Raw genomic sequence first — 19301 nt, forward strand, 5'->3', positions numbered from 1 at the left:
GTCTTGTTTGGTTCGATTGAATCGAACTCAAGTTTGTTTCCCCCTCTTGGTGTGGATCTTTTGGACAGGTATGAATACAGCAATCGCACTCGGGTGCGGACCAAACAACCGTACCGAGACCCAGGTACGGTTCAAATTTCTGTCCAATGAATGGGTGACCTTAGCACACGTGTAGTATTGTTTACAAATTTTGGTTCACTTGCAAAAAGGGCAGTGTGAAAGCGAACCACATCAAACGAAAAAAAATCAACATTGTATTTGGTCTGGACCAAATAAATTTTTTTTTTTTTTGGTACAGTTCGCTTTCACACTGCTCTTTTTGCAAGTGAACCAAAATTTGTAAATAAAATCACACGTGTGTCGTGCTGACGCGGTGTCATTGGTTGTTGTGTTAAATCTTAACCAGATACAATAGTGCTATTTTCTGAATGGCTAACAACACCAGAGGAGACGCGCTTGATTCCTGCCGGTTCCCCAGTGAGAGCGGCGCGGCCAGAGTTTTGGGCGCTGCGGCATATTAAATATATTACTATTACAAATAGTTTTTCAGCGTGAGAAATACAATGTGTGGCGGGAGAGCGTGACAAAAGACCGAAATGAGTGACTGTCACGCTCAATGCGTGACACTTGAGAGCCCTGTCACTCATTCATTCATTCATTCCATTCCAATGATGCACACACGACGCGCAGAAAGACGCGCAACAGTATCTTGTGGCCAGACAGCGCGCCGGAATGGAATGTAGTAGGCTACAACAGATCACTTTCCCATAACGCAACTCCCACGGAAGCCTGTTAACTCAAAGTCGCAGTGCTTTCTTGCTTTTGGGTCGGTTCATGTTCACACCGTAAACGAACCGTACCAGAGTTCGTTTGGAACCGTACCGAGACCACCTCTTCAGCTGGGTCTCGGTTCGGTTGTTTGGTCCGCACCCGAGTTCGATTGCTGTATTCACACCTGCCCAAAAGGTCCGCACCAAGGGGGTAAACGAACTAGAGTTCGATTCAATAGAACCAAACAAGGCAGGTGTGAATACACCCTTAGTTACTTTTTATGGAAAGTAACGCGTCACATTACTTTTGTGTTACTGTTTCTCATCTGGGCTGGGCTTGCTTGTTTGTTTTTTAATGACAAAAAGTTATATATTTTGGCAAATGTAAGTAACATTTCACACCAAAAGTGAAATGATTAAGCCTCAGGCTGAAGGAAATGCATATTCACACTTGTACAGTAGAGGGTGGAGCTCAAACAAACCTTATAGCTGTGCTGCCATTCTGGATTGCAGAAGAATAGGACACAGGAGAAGTTCAACACTCTTACTTAAGATTTATACATATCACATTTGGGTTTCTTTTTTTTATTACTTGAGTAATTTTTTTCAATGCAACTTGCATTGCTTACTTGAAAAAGTAACTCAATGTTAAGTAAAGCAATGTTACTTTACTAGTTACTTGAAAAAAGTAATCTGATTAATCTGGCTCACTGTCTTCTAAACATTGTGCACCATTTCCCAGAATGGCCTAGCAACAAACCGTGTATATTCAGCTGTGAACACGAAGCAGGCAGCTTTTTTATAAGGAAATAGTGTTTATACGTCCCAGTGTGTAGAGGATGCAGTTCCTTTTGTTCTCCCCACAGCTTCTCCATCCTAATGTTATTCTGGCTTTCAGCATTCGCTCTGTGGAGAAGGCCCGCGCTGAGCTCCTGCCCGAGATCACTCAACTACGCGCCAAAGCTCAAGAAGAACAGAAGAAACGAGAGAACCAGGATTCGCTGGTTCGTCGCCTGCAGAAGAGAGTCCTACTGCTCACCAAGGTGAAAAGCATATAAATAAACAGTTTCAGCTATCTTGTCCAAATATAAGGGTTCATACTTTGTATCCATACAGTACTATAAGTTTCATAAACAAAAACTTCATCCCCAGTGCAAAATGGATATATTTTTCTCTAGAAAATAAATACTACTTTTTGCTTGTTTAAAACCTGATGTTTTCTAATGTCATTGTGCTCAATATATCAACAACTAAGAAAGTATTATACATTTACCAAATTTCATTAAGGAGCACATTCATTTTCAGTTCTTCCATGGTAATACACATTACAGTATAAGTGCCAAAAGATGTTAGTTTTACTTAAGAAATGCCGAAGCCAGCAGATTGATATGCAAAAAAACAAAACAAATAACACAGGGAAAGGGAACCTGAGTGGTACCAAATTAAAGAACAAATCAAAACAAAATAATTCCCTTAAATCTAATCCCCAAGTCCACCCTGCCTACCAAAAGAAAAATAAAGATAATAAACCAAATTTTTCGACGTTTGGACGCCCTCTACTCTACTCTATCTACGGAAAACACAAAAGTACAAGGGGTGGCGGACATTACTTATCTAATGTGTCTAACATTCTAACACCTCTGTGTGCACCATCTATATTGTGCAACCTTGCCTGTTCTCTTTTATCCAAACAAAAGAGCATCAAGTTCTATCGAAAAGCGGCATAAGGCACAGGTAACAAGTAGTAGGTTCACACATTCACAGAGTAGGATTTGATAAACAAATTGCAACAAAATATAAATAACCAAACAAATGAACACACACACACGGACACATTTTCACATCTGTCAATGAAGCACGCCGGATGGCTTTTAAACAGGCAGTGCGGCAGTGGATAGGGTGAAGTCTTGTCGCCTTGATGATGATTGGCAGGAGATATATCCAATAATCAGAGACCTGAGAACAAAATAGCGGATTAAAAAGATCGAGATGGGGAGAGAGAGAGATACACAGAAAAGAATCACTACAGCACATGGAACATAACAGCCCAAAACTGAAAATCCTGTCATCATTTACTGTCATTTTAAACCCTTAAGACTTGTAAATCTTCTAAACACACAAATGAAGATATTTTTAATGAAACCTGAACAATTGAAAGTGAAGAAAAACCTTTGACGCGTGAAAATGTTAATGGATGAGGACATTGTAAAAGTGGTTTGTAAACTAATGAGGTTTATTCTCAGACATCAAGCAAGTATTTTTTTAGCTTATTTATTGTTTTATGTACTTTGATCATGGGTCATATGTGAAAAACATCTGTTCATCATTTAAAGTGATCATATAAATAAATCCGTGTGTTTCAGAGATCTTTTGGGTCTGAAATGATATGAGGGTGAGTAAATAAGGGAGGGAAAATAGTCATTAAAAAGTCTTATATGACCCATTATCTTTGTCTCCACCTAGTTCTCATAGACATATGAGTGGCTGTAACTTCTGTAGAAATCTAGAACGTGTCCTACTTCCTGACCTGAAGTCTTCCCAAAGGCTTGGATGAGATTTTGAAAAATTGCTTGAGCACCAGCTTGTTGCGCATACAAATAATACTCTTGCTCTTTGTTTGTCAACAGCTTGGTTAATTGGTAATTAACAGACTTATACACTCGAATCATATATCTAAATAGGTGGTATTTGTTTTAATGAAGTCAATGTTCGGGTGTAATTATGTCTTGACTGGACACATTCAAAGCATTCTCACCAAACTGATTTAAACACACATGGACAATTAGAGTGGCCAGAACAAGTAATTAACAGTTAATATAAGCAAGCATGCTCTCATATTGTCCAGTTGTTAATTATGTTGATGGTAGACTGTGCTCAATAAAATGTGGATGCATCAAATCAGTTTGTCCAGTAAAATTGTGCGGACAATAATACAAATGCACAATTTTTCTGTCTACAAATCTAATTAAGCATAACCGCATTCAAACATGAGATAAAGAGGTTTTTAAGATCTATAAAAAGTCCTGTAGTGTCCAAACTTTTGAGTAGTATGGTATATGATGATAAAGCCTGTTTACTCACACACACAGTTTTAGAAAAATAGAATTGACAAACTAAAATTTGGAGGCTGCTTGTCACTAGCCATTATTGACAACTTTAGCGCTTCGCCTGCTGCAGAAACAGGAAAAATGCATCAGCTGTCTTCAGAAGATTAACAGTTTTCTAGCTATGATTAAAAGCCAAGATAAAAAGGTTTTATTGTAGAATTGACCCATGTTCTCCCTTAAATGAAGATCCATAGGGGTGGAAAAAAAAACTGCAGTGCGGCACAGATTGGTTTCCTCACTCACTCACCCACATAGATTCTCTCTTCGGCACAGGACTGTGCCAAAATAATAGAGTCCTAAATGAGAGTTTGCTATCTGTGGGACGAATGAGGTGAGTTTAAGATAACAGCACGTGTGAATTTCATTACAATAGAAGCAGAAAAATAGCTTTTGAAGACGTGTGTGTGTGTTTGTGTGTGAATATACTGATATGTGTCAGTGTGTTGACACCCCTCAGGTGGTATAACTTGTCTTAAAAGAAAGATCTGAACTGTTTTCATGACTTATAATAATACAGATACCTCTTTGACCTTTAAAAAGTAGTACAGAGTTACAAATGAACTGACATAAGTTTTCAAATGTCTGTTTTTAAAAATGTCATAACTTATGTTAGTTTTTGTTAGCCAGGGTTAACAACAATTGAGGTATATGATTAACACCTTGATGACTCTCACATAAACATGTCTGTGTTATTTGATTACAAAATTGATTGCGGAAAAACAATTATATGGTGCTTTAAAGATAAACAAAAATAAATCTTTATTTTCTTGACCATTAAGCATATTTACTATAATGCAACATAACCCTTTAAATTGTAAATACATTATAAACAAAGCATTTCAACATACCACCATATTGTGTTATGATTTAAATGGTTAAACATTTTTTTTTATTTGTTTACTTTCTACTATCATACTGTACATTTAAAAATATTACATTAATGATAATTACCATTTGAAAAGAATAAATTCAAACTGTATGTGTATGTGGTTTTTTTATATACAGTGAAAGTTGCGTGGTATATAAATATTTAGATTTTTATACATTTTCTTAAATATTTCAGAAGAAATGTGACCATTTTGTGAAATTCACAGCTAAACCTGCATGGATGATTTGACGTCAGTCGCATTGATTGTTACTTCAGGTGAACTTAACTAAAACTCCACAAATGCATCATTAACTTTCCATTTAAACTGATGTTAAAGGTCTGTTAGTGAAGGTTCTATTCAACATTAACCTTCACAACCTTTCTAGTTTGGGTGCATATATGTGCATGTGTCTGTTGACGTTTTAGTATTCTCAGTTGACACTCCGGATAATGAATCACAATGTTTTATTGATCTTGCTGTTTTCGGCTTTAGAGACTAGACTAGATTTAATTTCGGTTTAATCGACTCTAAAATGAGATATTTACACAGATGACTCCAACTCAGAAGGGAGCTCGTTCACCCCATTAATTCTCCTCTTATATTTTTCTGCATCTCTCCTCTTGTATTTAGAGCAATAAAATGGCGTTACAACTAATGCCTGCCAATTAAATTGTACTACATTGATTAGGTTGACCGTTAAAGCATGTGAAATAAGTTCAGTAATAAGTGAAACACAATCAAGCTGTAGTAATTAAATTTACATTAAGACATTGAGCAGAATCTTTCATTTGGAAATTGTTTTTTTGTACTTATTCATCCTACAGTAAAGATCAGTGTCGTCCGTTTATGCTTCTGCTCAGATAGTTCAACTTCCACACAGATAACTATATGCATGATGTCTTTGTATTGTACTGACCTAGCTTGGCCTGAATTGAGTTCTGGAATTGAAACTTGTGCTTTTGTATGTGGGTCAGGAGCGCGATGGAATGAGGGCCATATTAGAGTCGTACGACAGCGAGCTGGCCACAAGTGAATACTCCCCTCAGCTCATGCTCCGGGTCAAGGAGGCAGAGGACATGCTGCAGAAAGTCCAGACTCACAACACTGACATGGAGGTGAGAGCTACATTACCCATAATGCACACTGAATCAGTTCTTTTTTTAATTTGAATATGTTCAACACTGATTCAGCGATTTGTTCAAGTGTGTGTAGTCTGGGTATGCAGATATGGGTGTGACGAAAGGTCTTTACAAATGCTCTTGAAGGCTGCCTGTTAGGGTGTGGGGTTATCAGTTATCAGTTAGTTTCTGTTGTAGAATTTCACCCTTTGGCATGCCCATTACTTTAACCTGCAGCTATCCCGGTCTCGATTTTTTTGCATCCCTGCTGCATTTTACATGCTTTAAACTGTTTTAGTATAATATATGGATTGTATATATTGCTGTATATTGTTATTAGGGCTGTCAAACAATTTAAATATTTAATTGCAACTATTTGAGAAGTAACTGATTCAGTTACTTATTTGTTTCAGCAATTTGTGTGGATGATTCTCACAGCATTAATTTATGCAACAGCACTCTTTACTCGTCTGATTAAAAAAATAGATTGTGTTTCTCAAACTGTGTCAGTGCATTTGAAATGCAAACATTGAACACTCAAATAAATCCATTCAGTAATTAAACACATTTCACTTTTTTTATGAATGGAACCTTGCATGTTTCATGTATTTCTAAGAATTACGGTTTCTCTCTCATGGTCTCTCTCTCTCTTACTTCACATATGAAGTAAAATCACTCATTATTTTACTTCAAAAACATCACCCATTTGTTGAGGTTTAATGATAATTACAATTCCTTCATGTTAAGAATGCTAATGATTCTGAAGTATTGTATAGAATTTTTTATCTCCTGTCTGAGTTTGACTTTGAATTATGAATAATTGATTTGAGCTCATGTGTACATGTGTTTACATATTAGTAGGGCACATAAATACTCATGTTCATTTATTGTAAAACAATGTGTAAAACATGCCTTGATTTATTTATATAATTATAATAAACATTTTAAATGTGGGCTTCTTGGCAACAGTGCAAATACAAATGAATTGGACAGTAGTATTCAAGTATGAAATGCCACAATAATCAAATATAAAATAACTCTTAGTCTTAATTGTATAATTAAATATAAATTAATCCTAACCGACTGTTTACACGTGAATACTCTCAAAGACGAGCCTTTGCGGTGAAAAGAACTCCAGACACTCGTCAGCTGTATGAGAGGAGGCTTTATGTGCACAATGTTTGGCTAAGAGCGCACAGAACACCGTCTCTCAGAGATTGCACGAGTACCAAATTCTTTAAAATCACTTGACTGTTTAAATTAGCAATACTTATAACAATGTGCAAATGATAATCTTTAGTAATGATGTTACACTGGCTCGAGTGGGCAAGTGACAATTCCGTCAACTGTTCTGAAACGTGAGCTAAAGTCTTGTATCGCAGACACAATGTGGTGATGTGAATTGTGAAGCCATTTGTGCATTTTAAGAGAGAGAAGATGCTGTACTGCTGAATCACTAATATTGTTTGTGAAATTATGTTTTACAGAGTTTTCAAATGACTGATTTGCTCTGATAGTCTGTTTGGATTAATTTACTCATTCAAACTGCATGCTATATTACTTAAATGTTTGGGGAATATCCCGCTTTATAAACACGGAACATGCAGGAATTTATTATATTAATAAAATTGCTCAATAATACCTGCAATCCCTTGCCGAAAATCAGGCCCTGTAGCTATATTGCCCAGATCATTTTTTATCTTTGGTTACATCAGCAGAAAAGTCATTCAGACTAACAAGTTATTACAATTTGAGGTAATATTACACTTTTTATAAGGAAGGAGAATTATTGGATATATTAGATTTTGTTATAAAATGTGTGGTTCTATTAAGCTCAACTTAGACTGTGTTAAAAAACCTGTGCTGGTGAATTTCTAGACCTATGCACATGGAGACTGGCCTGTCTCGATGGACAAGTATCCAGACAACTTTCTTGAGATTGATAGCACTCATGACTTTGAAATAAAGGACTTGTTTTTATGGGAATAATCTGTTCCACTCTTATAGACTCAACTGTTTAAAGCCCAGGAGGAAGCAGGCACCTTCAAATTACAAGCTCAGATGGTAAGTCACATCCATCACCATGGGAACTTGCTTTTGGCATTTATACGATTATGTCAGCTACCTCTTCGATCATAAATGGATTAAAATTTGCTCTATAATGCATGCAAGAAATGAAAAACCACACATGTCAAGTCAAGTTATTAGACAAGAATTACATTGCTACAAGGCTGCAGGTGTTTCATTTACTCGGATTTACAGTCAGAGTAATCTTTTTGTCTTTCATTATGTTTTTATCACTTGCTCAGGTGATCTCTGAACTTGAGGCTCTAAAAGAGCGGCAGATGTCTAATGCCGAGAAAACCACCTTAGCAACAGCAGAAGAAATCTGCTCTCTCAGGTAGTAACAAGAGATGTTATAAAAGGACCTTCATACTATGTTTCGTCTGTTAAATCATGTATCATGTTTAATCTGATCATTCTGGAAGCCTGTTTCAGCTTACAAAGTCACACTAGGATATAAAGTCATATTGTGCAAAATAATGTATACAATTGTTATACATTTAGTTTTTTATTCTTTGGTGGTTACTTGTGATCTATGGAAACTTGTATCCACCAGTCACTACAACTCATGTCACTGAAAATTGCCAGCTCTCATTGAAATGTTCATGCCACTTTGTCACTGTAAGTCGCTGGCATTGAGAACAGGGCTTCAGACTGAGTGAAACTGAAGTCTGTGGGGTTTTTTTCATGGCCTGTTGCATTGCCTAATTGCTATGCAAATGTGATTATACTACATTAGCTTTTGTGGCCTTGCTTGAAAAGTACGCTTTCATTCGGTGCCTACTTCCTCCTTTTTCCTCATTCTTTTTGATCCTGTAATTATTCTCTATAGATTTTCATTTAATCACTCCTGGAACCATTTCACTAAGCTGTTTACACCTTAATTGAATATTTGTTGTATTGAATACAAGTCCAAGACCCACATAGTAATCTTCAAAACCAAAACTAAACCAACTTGAATGTTGTCCAGAGCTTTTAAAATTACCAAATTACTTTCTGAGAAATTATACAGGATATAACGGTTCAACAAGTTTCCACTAACGGTCTGGGACCACTATATAATGTGAATAGAAATGTTAACATTATTTCAGAAACTCTTGTCATCTGAAATAAACTCTTGACTCATTGTCACAAATTTATTTGATTAGTAACATAGACAATTCTTAATTTTACACCAAACACTTTTTCTGAATTAAAAAAAGATTAATGAATGACTATTTGTTTACTAATCAATAATTTACTTTTAAATCCCAGATTTTTTATTTTCCCTCAGATTTTGGACCCCACTTATTTATATAATGGTTTACTCTGCAATCAACCTCCAGAACTCCAGTTGAAGACATAATTGTTGTTAATATTGGTTGTGTTCCACCATGCTTGACTGAAAAATAGATGTTTATGGCTTATTTTTGTGATTTAAAATTTTGATTAAGAATTGATTGTTTTTAAGGGAGAAGATTGAGGAATTGGAGGCAGAACGCCAGCGGCTGGAAGAGCAAAACAACATTCTGGAAATGAGACTAGAAAGGCATAACCTCCAGGTGATACTTTCATTTTTATTTCAGCCTAAAGTCCAAAATAGTCAAATCATGTAACGTGACTGTCGTCATATGCAGTCTACTGTGGGACATGCTTGATATTAAAAGAGTTATTTAAAGCGCATTAAGCTGTGAAACAGAACTTGTGCTGCTTACCAGGCACCTTTCCGTTTGCGTGCTCTGATACGGAGCAGAACAAGCAAGGTATGCTTTGGGCTTTGTGGTCTACGGTGGCCGAGAGAGCTCAACACGCTGCAACTGAAGAAAACGCATGCAAATAGAAAAAACACCTGCAAATTAAGAAAACATCATCTTCAGTTTTACAACACATGTGTGCTCCAAATACTCACAACACAACCAAGCACAGGAAAAGGCTGCAAATAGCACAGACCACAACGGTAATGTTCCCAGGGGAACCCAGTAAGTGATGAACCCGGCGGGGACATGCATAGCTCAAAGTCTACTTGTTTTAATTTCATTTAATTTTTTTAAACTTTTTTTTAGTGTTGTTGCAAAACATACAGAGATGACATAATTATGACACATAACTTTGTATACAAAATGTATTAATATGTTCAATGTCATCAGAATACAAATGAGAAGAGTTAACAATGAGTTGAAAAAATAAATAAATAAAATAGAGAAAAAGAACATGAGGGTAAGATATTAATCACTATAAGTCACTTATAGATTGTTTCATTTGACACATTTTGTCATGTTTAAATAAGTTTCATAAGAAATGTTAGGTAATGCAAGGTCCAAAGATGAGAAGGCAAGTTTTAAAGTTGAGACACTCACACACAGATACATAACTCATATTTTAAAAACTGTATAAAATGTAGATTTATTTGCAACAGTTATGGTAACAGTAATAAGAAATTTCTGTCGTAAGAACAGCTTTTCAGCTGATGGACACCCACCACCCGCTTCCCGATACACAATCAAACACAAGTCCCACTGCCTCAAGATTTCCATAGTTATACTGGCTATACAATATGTTGTCAAAACGACTGTCAGAAATTGAAATGAGCCATGACCATTATAAACACCCATTTGTTATTCCACAACATACAGAGATAAAAGCTGATGCAAACCACAAAATAAATATTTCTTACCGTGACTTAATGTTTAATAATCAGAATTCCATATGTTGGATAATCTCCAAACGTTAGTCGTCACCTTTATATATATATAGCGCTTTTTACAATACAGATTGTATCAAAGCAGTTTCACAGTGATAACATGAAAATAATACAACAAAGTTTGTTTCTAGAAGAAAATTGCGTTATCGTCCAGCTTAAAGGGATACTCCACCAGTTTTTCTTATTAAACTATGTTATTCCCTTAACTAAGACGAGTTGATACATACCTCTCTCGTCTCAGTGCGTGCACTATATCGCTCTGTATTGCTGCAAAACTATGTTAGCACTTAGCTTAGCCCATGCATTAAATATGGGCCAAGCAGAGAAGCGACCAAACACTTCCACGTTTTCCCTATGTAAACACAGTTACTCGAGTAGTGTAACTTGACCTGGGCTGGTGACACAAAATAAACCGTTGCGCTTTTCTAAGCGTTTAAAATTGATGACTATATTGTATGGCGGAATACCATAACAAGTGCTTATGAGCACTTCGACTTGGCGCAATAATATCTTCACTCGTGAAAAGTCCTCTTACCGGCTCCCGCTTCCTCTCGTTGTATTGACGGAAATGTCAGAGGGAGAGGAAGCGGGAGCCGGTAAGAGGACTTTTCACGAGTGAAGATATTATTGCGCCAACTCGAAGTGCTCAAAAGCACTTGTTATGGTATTCCGCCATACAATATAGTCATCAATTTTAAACGCTTAGAAAAGCGCAACGGTTTATTTTGTGTCACCAGCCCAGGTCAAGTTACACTACTCGAGTAACTGTGTTTACATAGGGAAAACGTTGAAGTGTTTGGTCGCTTCTCTGCTTGGCCCATATTTAGTGCATGGGCTAAGCTAAGTGCTAACATAGTTTTGCGGCAATACAGAGCGATATAGTGCACGCACTGAGACGAGAGAGGTATGTATCAACTCGTCTTAGTTAAGGGAATAACATAGTTTAATAAGAAAAACTGGTGGAGTATCCCTTTAAGTAAGGCAGATCAATAATATTGTTTAATATTAAATGTCCCCGACTAAAGGCAACAGTGGCAAGGAACATCAGGTGACAGAATGGAGAAAAAACCTTTGGAGAAACCAGGCTCAGTCGGGGGCCAGTTCTCCTCTGGCCAACGAACGAACAGTGTATGATTATGATTCAGGCAGCATTACAGGTCAGAAGTCAGATTGGATCAGAACATTCAGAATATTTATCCACACTCATCACGCCGGAATGGAGACGAGTTTGTGAGTTTGTCGTTATCCCTAATACCGTCATCTTCCTCGCCATCATCTTTTTAGATCCTTTTGTTTGTCCATTTAAAAAAATAATAATAATCTTCCCAGGTTTATCTATAACTAGTAAAGATTACAGCAACTAAGCAGAAGGATCAAAGAACATAATAAAAACTATAATAATCTTCATTAAAGGTACAATATGCAAGGATTTTTTGCCACCAGGGTTCGCTAACCTCTTACAATAACAAAGGCGTATACTGATGACGTATATTCCACATTAAGCTGAATTATGGATCTTGTCGTCAAGCTGATGGATCTTTTATGGATGACCGAATACATTAATGTTTTAACATGACTGTGGTATGAAGCAGGGCGCGATTGCTAGACGTATACCAGCGCCACACACACAACGCGAGTCCCGCGGATATAAAGGAAAAAGGACATTTCATTCTACCGAACTACACGCAAGTGCTGGATTAATACTCACACAAGACAGTTTATTAGACGAATTAAACTTGAGGTAATGCAGCGCTGTTTCACTTGCTCTAACAGTTACACTATCACACTAAACGGCATTTGAGTGTGTTGAATGTTGTTCGTTAGGTTGTGTGTTGGCTGTATGAGACAAAGTACGTTAAGCTAGATCAACATTAGAATAACATACAGATCATATTCTAACATTTCATCATGTTGAACTAAATAACATTGATTAACATTGATGACATTTGTTTTATGTACATTTGCTCACCTGTCTAAAAGTACATGCAACACTCGCGTCTCTGTCAAGTCGAAGTTAGTCGCAGACGTGGAGCTCTCGGCATCTCGAACTTTGATCTTCGTTGTAGTCCTCTTTTTGTCTCAAAGTCTGCTTGCCATGGTCCAAAATGTTTGAACAAAACAACAACAGCGTGAGCGTCCTGCTAGGCATAACGGGCCAGTTGTCAACGTCTGTCGCCATGGTTACTATGGCAGTACGAGGTCAAACCTGGCGGAAACCGAGGGTAACGCGGATATGACGTCATTGACTGGCGACTCCTCACCCCTGCTCACATGCCCCCGTTTCCTTGGTTAATCGCAATTCTCTCACGATTTACAAATTGTTTGAAACATTTGGGATATTGTAAGTAATCAACTAAACAAAATGTATAACATTGGCCTAGTGGTTTTTGGATATTTTACTGCAAAAATCCTACATATTGTACCTTTAATCCAACAGAGCCAACCAACCCCGTGATGTCACAGGTTGCTGTACTGCAAGATGGCCGTGCTCTGGTTACAAAATCAATAGCAAAACGTCTTTTTTTCCCTTTTAAATGTTTACATTTGTCATGCTTGTTATATAATTTTTGATTAGAGTGGAAACCCATTTACTAAATAATGTTAACTTGCTGCTTCATTTCCAATTTAATTGAACGTAAATTGTTGGGAAAGATATATTAGATCCGTGCATTCGGTCTTAAAGTGAAAAAAGAGAAAACTCCTCACTGCTCTTGACTGAATAACTTTAAGTTGTTTTATAATAATCTGGCTTTGCAAACAGTCTTTTACTGTAAAATATGGACCAGTATTGCCAGAACATGTAAGAAACTGTTAATTCTAATGCTTAATCTGTGATCAGTGATTGGTGATATGATTCATGTACAGTCAAACATTTGTCTCAGTACAGTTATTTGTTTCAAAATCGTTTATTGGCGTTTATCAACCCAGTGGCTAAATGATCAACCTCACATTGTTTCTCTTAGTAGCATGACAATAATCTGTTATGTAAATTGTGATTAAATTATATACAGAAAGCGGTCAAAGAACACTCCCTTTACAATCACTGGAGCTGTCAATCACTGACTGAGTTCTGGACTTTTGCCCAAACTCGCGTTATAATCAATAACACTGTATACACTCCTTTTTACATAATTTTCGAACTGTTAGTTATGATGAAAACATTTGTGAGGGTGTAGAAATCAAGTTACAATTATGAGATCATTGCATTCATGCGCTCAACAGACATGTCTGTCATTGGCTACAATACTCACCGCTGAAATCTTTCATGTGATTGGAGTAGATCTAAATATAATGCTATAATCCACAATTTCCACGATTAGTTAATCTTGACTGCTGTAATAGTAAAAACAGTAAAAAACTGAAACGAGATACTGAACTCTACAGCAGAATGTATGAGATTGATTTCTCAGTTAAGTGGTCTTTATTCATAAATATTTGAAATTCTGAATGCTATGATTGACCAGTCATATTGTGTAATAAGTAACTTGGGTTTGTATTATCATCATAGCTGATATTATATATCTATACAATGTCAGTGTTTTTTTGTTAGTGCAGATACTAAAGCTCTATTGTCCATTTTTACGTGTATGTAAGGTCATTTTGTTACCTTGAGTATAAAAGCGTTTTATTTTCTTCTTACATAAAACAGCTTATTTTCAAAGGTGCAGTCAACTTAAACTCTCTCTCTTCCTTAACTAACATGACTTCATTGTTGGTCTTAATTTTAATTGGCAAATTGTCCTTGGAATATGCCATTTTAGGACACTGTAATGAAAATAAATGTGCAGTAGACTCAGTTTGAGGCTAGCTGTGTTGTGTTTTTGTTCATGCAACGCAACACTTGCTTTGCCTCTGGTTTCCACAGTAACTCAGGTATATGTGTTTCTTCTCCAAAGCCTAAATTGGCACTTGAGACCATATTGTGTTTGCCTGCAAAACTCCACATACTTACAAATCCTCTTCAAATCACAAAAAAAAAAACTGTTTTCTCCATCATCCTATAGTTGGAAAAATGTCTTGTATTTTTAAATCTTGTATTAAAAAAAATAATAATAATAAAAATCCAGATATAAGTTGGCTTCAAATAAATCATGATGGTTCTTCACACATAGGATATTCCCCTATGGTTGGACAAATTAGTCTTGGCATGCTGGGGATTGCTAGCTTTTAAAAATATTAGTTTAATAATAGCACCGTAGTGTTTTTATTTATTTCTGTTAGTCAATAAATAATGTAGAGGCATTTAGTGTAAAGTCATACTATATGTCCTAGTGTTTAAATATTTATGCCGTTTAGGTATGCGGTTGTGTATTGGTATACTATATTTATATATTAGGGAAGGAGGTTTGTCTAATATATACACTGCAATATAAAATAACATGTACTGTGTTGTGTTAAGAAACTTGATGAACACAAATCACGAAGACAGGATTCATTATTTGTATTCTACAAATAAATAAGCCTAAAAGTGCCAAAACAGCTTCAAATATGTAATATATGAATAAAATATATAAAAGTAATATTGCAAAACACTTACAGCAGTGGCCAAACAACATTGAATATCTTTATTCAAATATTACTAATACAATTTGTTAAAGAATTTGGAAGCATATTGTATAATTGTGCTTTGAGTCAATAGTTTTGTTTTTTTATTATGTACATGCAAAATTGTGTGGACATAATTTATGGCCAGGCTGTCAAACAAAGAAAGGTTGAACATGCAAAAACAAGAGAGAACCAACAAAATATTAATAACTGATTGTTTTTCTATGCTTTGTAGCTACAGCCTGTAGCTGTAGTTTAGAATATATTTATTTATTTATTTATTTATTTATTTATTTTTGCCAAATAATTTTGCCAGATGAATACCTTAACCAAGTTTAAATAATATAAAACATTTTCCTTATTTTGATTAATCAAACAACTATCAACTCTGGGCATAATTTTTGGCCACTACTGTAGTTTACTTTCTCATTTATTTTATGAAGTTCGGTTTCTATATTGGCAAATGCCTTAAAATTCCTGGCTCTACTGCACTGTTGTCACACTCTATTGGGTAAACAGCCTGTTATACGTAAATTTTAAACATTAGCCAGTGACATAATGGGAAGATATAAGGCCACATCACTTTTCCGTCATCTTTGTGATGCTTCTATATTCATCAGTGGCCTCCCATCCATTTATCCTTTCTTTTCCTGACTCGATGATGCGATCAGTGGGCTGAAATGCAGTCAGACATGCTCCATTAGACCTCAACGCTGGTGCCAGCCCAAAACAAACTGAAAAGTCTGGAATTCAAGAGCTGCGTCATTCATTCGTCCTGCTCTCTCAATCACTCAGTCTTTTTAATGTGCTTAGACTTTGGCTCTAATATTAATAGACCTTCTATCCATTATCTATGACGCTTCAAGTGTCACAGTAAGAATAAATGACTTCACATGTACAGTTAATAATATCAACCCACTCCACACACTTGTCGGTTTTGAGATGGTTTATTTTTGGCCCAAGGACTGCTAACCTTTGTTGTCTTTTTATTGTTGTTCATGCGTCATTCGTGATTCAAGCTTGATTATATTCATCTTGAAGGTTAGAGAGATGTACGCATGGAGCTGTCACCTGTACAAACTAGGGATGCACCAAAATTAAAATTCTGTTGCTGAAACCAAAAATTCTGGACGCACTTGGCCCGAATCCAAAACGTGTAATGTTTTATATTTGTTTTTTTTGTTTTTTTATAATTGTATTAATTTTAGACTCTTTAATTACATTTAATAATTTATATTGCATCTGAATTTAAAAAATACGAGCCAATAAAATAACCACACTTTTATTTAACACTTTGGACAGAAAATATATATATATAAAAAAATCTTAAATATCAATATATTATTCTTCATTCAGTTCTAAGCAACAGAATCAGATTGAACAGATTTATTTTTTGACCAATTATCAAAATAACGTATAGTCCTACAAAGCTATTATTATTTTTACCATGTTACAGCACAGTATAGGGCTATTGCATTAAGAAACAAGTCTTGTACAGAGAATTTTCATGTTGACACGTTATTTCACACTTACCTGCTCGGCCAGAGTCGAGCCGCTCGCAAAGTTAGTGGTGAAATTTCTTTGTCATACTCTTAAAAATAACCACAACAGTGTTCAAGAGCAACACATTGCCGTTAGCTATTAAATGCACTCTTTTCATTTGTTAGTTAAAAATATTAACAGATTAAAATGTGATTTATTTCTCAAATAAATCTTGTTAGTTTTTTTTTTGACAGGATTATAACTAAACCTAATTAAAATAAACTTTATATATTATTATTATTATTATTATTATCTGTATTATTATTATTACTGACTTCTTTTCGGAGTACCATTTATTTGGGCATTTTTGAGTTTGTTCGTCCCTTTCTCCCCAACTTCATATGTAACACTTTAACAAAAGCTTAATCTTTCATTTTTAGTAACTCTAGTTGTTTCTGTTCTTTCATCCCCTTCTGTTCTGCAGTTATGTCATCTCTTCCTCACCCCTCAGTCTCTATTTCTCTTCTCTGCCTTTCTGTCTTCAGCTCAGGGTGATGTAATTTGCTCAGTAATGAGATGTTCAGATCGAGGCATTATTCTTTGATGGAGCCTTTAATTCACCAGAAGGCTCAGTAATGGCTTTTAAACCCCTGAAGTTTTAAACCCAAATGAAGAATCGTTCCAGAAGATAAAGCCTTTCGTTTCAGACAGGGATGAACTATCACTTCTTTGGTCCTTTTGTTTGGAGGGTAATTCGGATAAATTTTTTCTTTATGGCGCGACAGTTATCAGACAAAATCAAACTTGATTTTAACCCTTCATGTTCACTGGTTTTCATGGATGAACTTTTGTATAGTTCAACAGTGTATGTATTGGCTTAACAAATGAGCTATTGAACCGACCTTAGTGAAATCTCTCACTTAAACTTATTTATTTTCAGGTCATTTGTTTTTTTTGCTTTTCAGATAACTTTGTGTTTTCCTAAAGTGCTAATGAGTGTATAATTTTGATTTGAATGAAGAATTTGGATACTTATGAAAGCAAAATGCAATTCAAAGGCACTGATGTTCAGATTGGATGTGTTTTAAGGATTTTGGAAAACAGCATGTTATGTTTCCAGACTTCTTCCACTGTGTCTTTTCAGTTTTCTTTTCTTTATATTCTATTATTTTAATGTTAATTTGTTTGATCAGACTCTACTTCAGTCAACAATTACAATGGTTTTAGAATGCCAAAAGTAAAAGGAATGGTAATTAGCTTTACGTCTTTGAGGCTTTTTGTCTGCACTTCTTCTTCTTTGGAAGAATGAAAGCAAAACTTAGTTTGTTTTATAAAGTTTAATAAACTTTAACTTATAGACTCTCTTAACCTGTTTTCCATGCACTAGGGAGACTATGACCCTGTGAAGACAAAGGTGATCCACTTGCAAATGAACCCCACCAACATTGCAAAGCAGCAGCGCGCTGAAGAGGTGGAGCAGCTGAGGGTGGAGTGCCAGCGCTTGAGAGAACGACTCCGGAAAATTGAGGCGAGTGGTGGCATGACAACAGACGACACTACCCTCATCATCCCACCTTCACAGGAAATACTAGGTAAACACTTTTTTACACAAGCATTTTAATAGTAGGGTAAGGAAACATCCACTTTTATTTGTATTCAATGACTTTTTTTTTTTTTTGGGTCCGATTCTTCACCAAATTTGATGTAAACAGCCCTGCCTCAGGTTTCCGCTGAATTCTCAGGGGTCTCAAAATAATGAAAAATGATTTCATGTTATTCTGCTGGATGAAGAATGTGTCTCAAATGTGTGTGTAAGCAGCAGCTCACAAAGTTAGACTAAATTTCAGTAAGGAAACGCACAAATACCAGAGTACATGTCGCACCAAAAAAACATTAGCACAAGATGGGGGCAACAGCACAAAAAGTGTGTATTTGAGGCTGTTCAAAGTAAACTGTTTACAGTTTTAAATGGGCTTTGAGTACTTGAAAATCACGGGTTTTTAATAACTTAAAAAGAGTTATTATTCTGGTTTGGATGAATGTGGTAGTGTTGACCAGCAACCAAATATATATGACCAGATGTGAGTTTACATTTGGTCCTTATCTAAATATTAACTTTTGTTTATTTGAAAAGTGTTCAATGTCTGCAAATGCATTTGGCTTGACCAGTTGACAAGATTGATTCTTGAGTGAATGCATTTCTACCTGTGGAGTCGGATGTGACAACAAGGATTGTGAAAAAGATTCTTCCTAATTCCTCATCCTGTGTTGACAATGATTTAGACATTTTATATAATATATATAGCCAGGGCTAAATGTTTAATTGGACTCGAGTGGTGTGTGCTGACAGTCCATATTTCTTTGGGACTCATTTATTTTCTTCATGCTCTCTCTGTGTCTCTCTCTCTTTGGCTATCAGTTTGAATGAGTTCAGAAGGAGGCAAGAGTGTAATTAGGACTCAGACCCATGAGTAAACAAACACCCTGAGGTCTGCTTTTAAATTGGCCGCTGAACTTTTTCTGTCTCTATTTGTTATTCACTGTTCCTCCTTCATTTTATGACCTCATTTTTCTCCCACTCAAATTGTATGATTACGGGATTTGTGCTTGCTCAAATCTAGTTCAAAATGAGTGGGTAAATCAATTTTCAGTGGCTTTGTTGTCTT

The 19301-nt window shown here is 35.8% G+C and overlaps 1 protein-coding gene across 4 annotated transcripts in view; it reads left to right on the forward strand.

Annotated features, from left to right (window-relative positions):
* Positions 1 to 19301, forward strand: part of mad1l1 (mitotic arrest deficient 1 like 1) — a 71276-nt gene that overhangs the window by 19146 nt on the left and 32829 nt on the right. For all 4 annotated transcript variants that reach the window (XR_013195421.1, XM_077205265.1, XM_077205266.1 and 1 more), the window contains exons 11-16: positions 1669 to 1813; positions 5721 to 5861; positions 7872 to 7928; positions 8174 to 8265; positions 9379 to 9469; positions 18023 to 18227. Coding sequence is in view for 3 of the 4 variants with exons in the window: in XM_077205265.1 (XP_077061380.1) it covers positions 1669 to 1813; positions 5721 to 5861; positions 7872 to 7928; positions 8174 to 8265; positions 9379 to 9469; positions 18023 to 18227 (731 nt within the window). In the remaining variant the exon portion in view is untranslated. The remainder of the gene's footprint in view (positions 1 to 1668; positions 1814 to 5720; positions 5862 to 7871; positions 7929 to 8173; positions 8266 to 9378; positions 9470 to 18022; positions 18228 to 19301) is intronic.

Source organism: Siphateles boraxobius, unplaced genomic scaffold, assembly GCF_051911475.1.
Source record: "Siphateles boraxobius isolate OS27281-9 unplaced genomic scaffold, OSU_SipBor_1 53, whole genome shotgun sequence".
Lineage (NCBI taxonomy): Eukaryota > Metazoa > Chordata > Actinopteri > Cypriniformes > Leuciscidae > Siphateles > Siphateles boraxobius.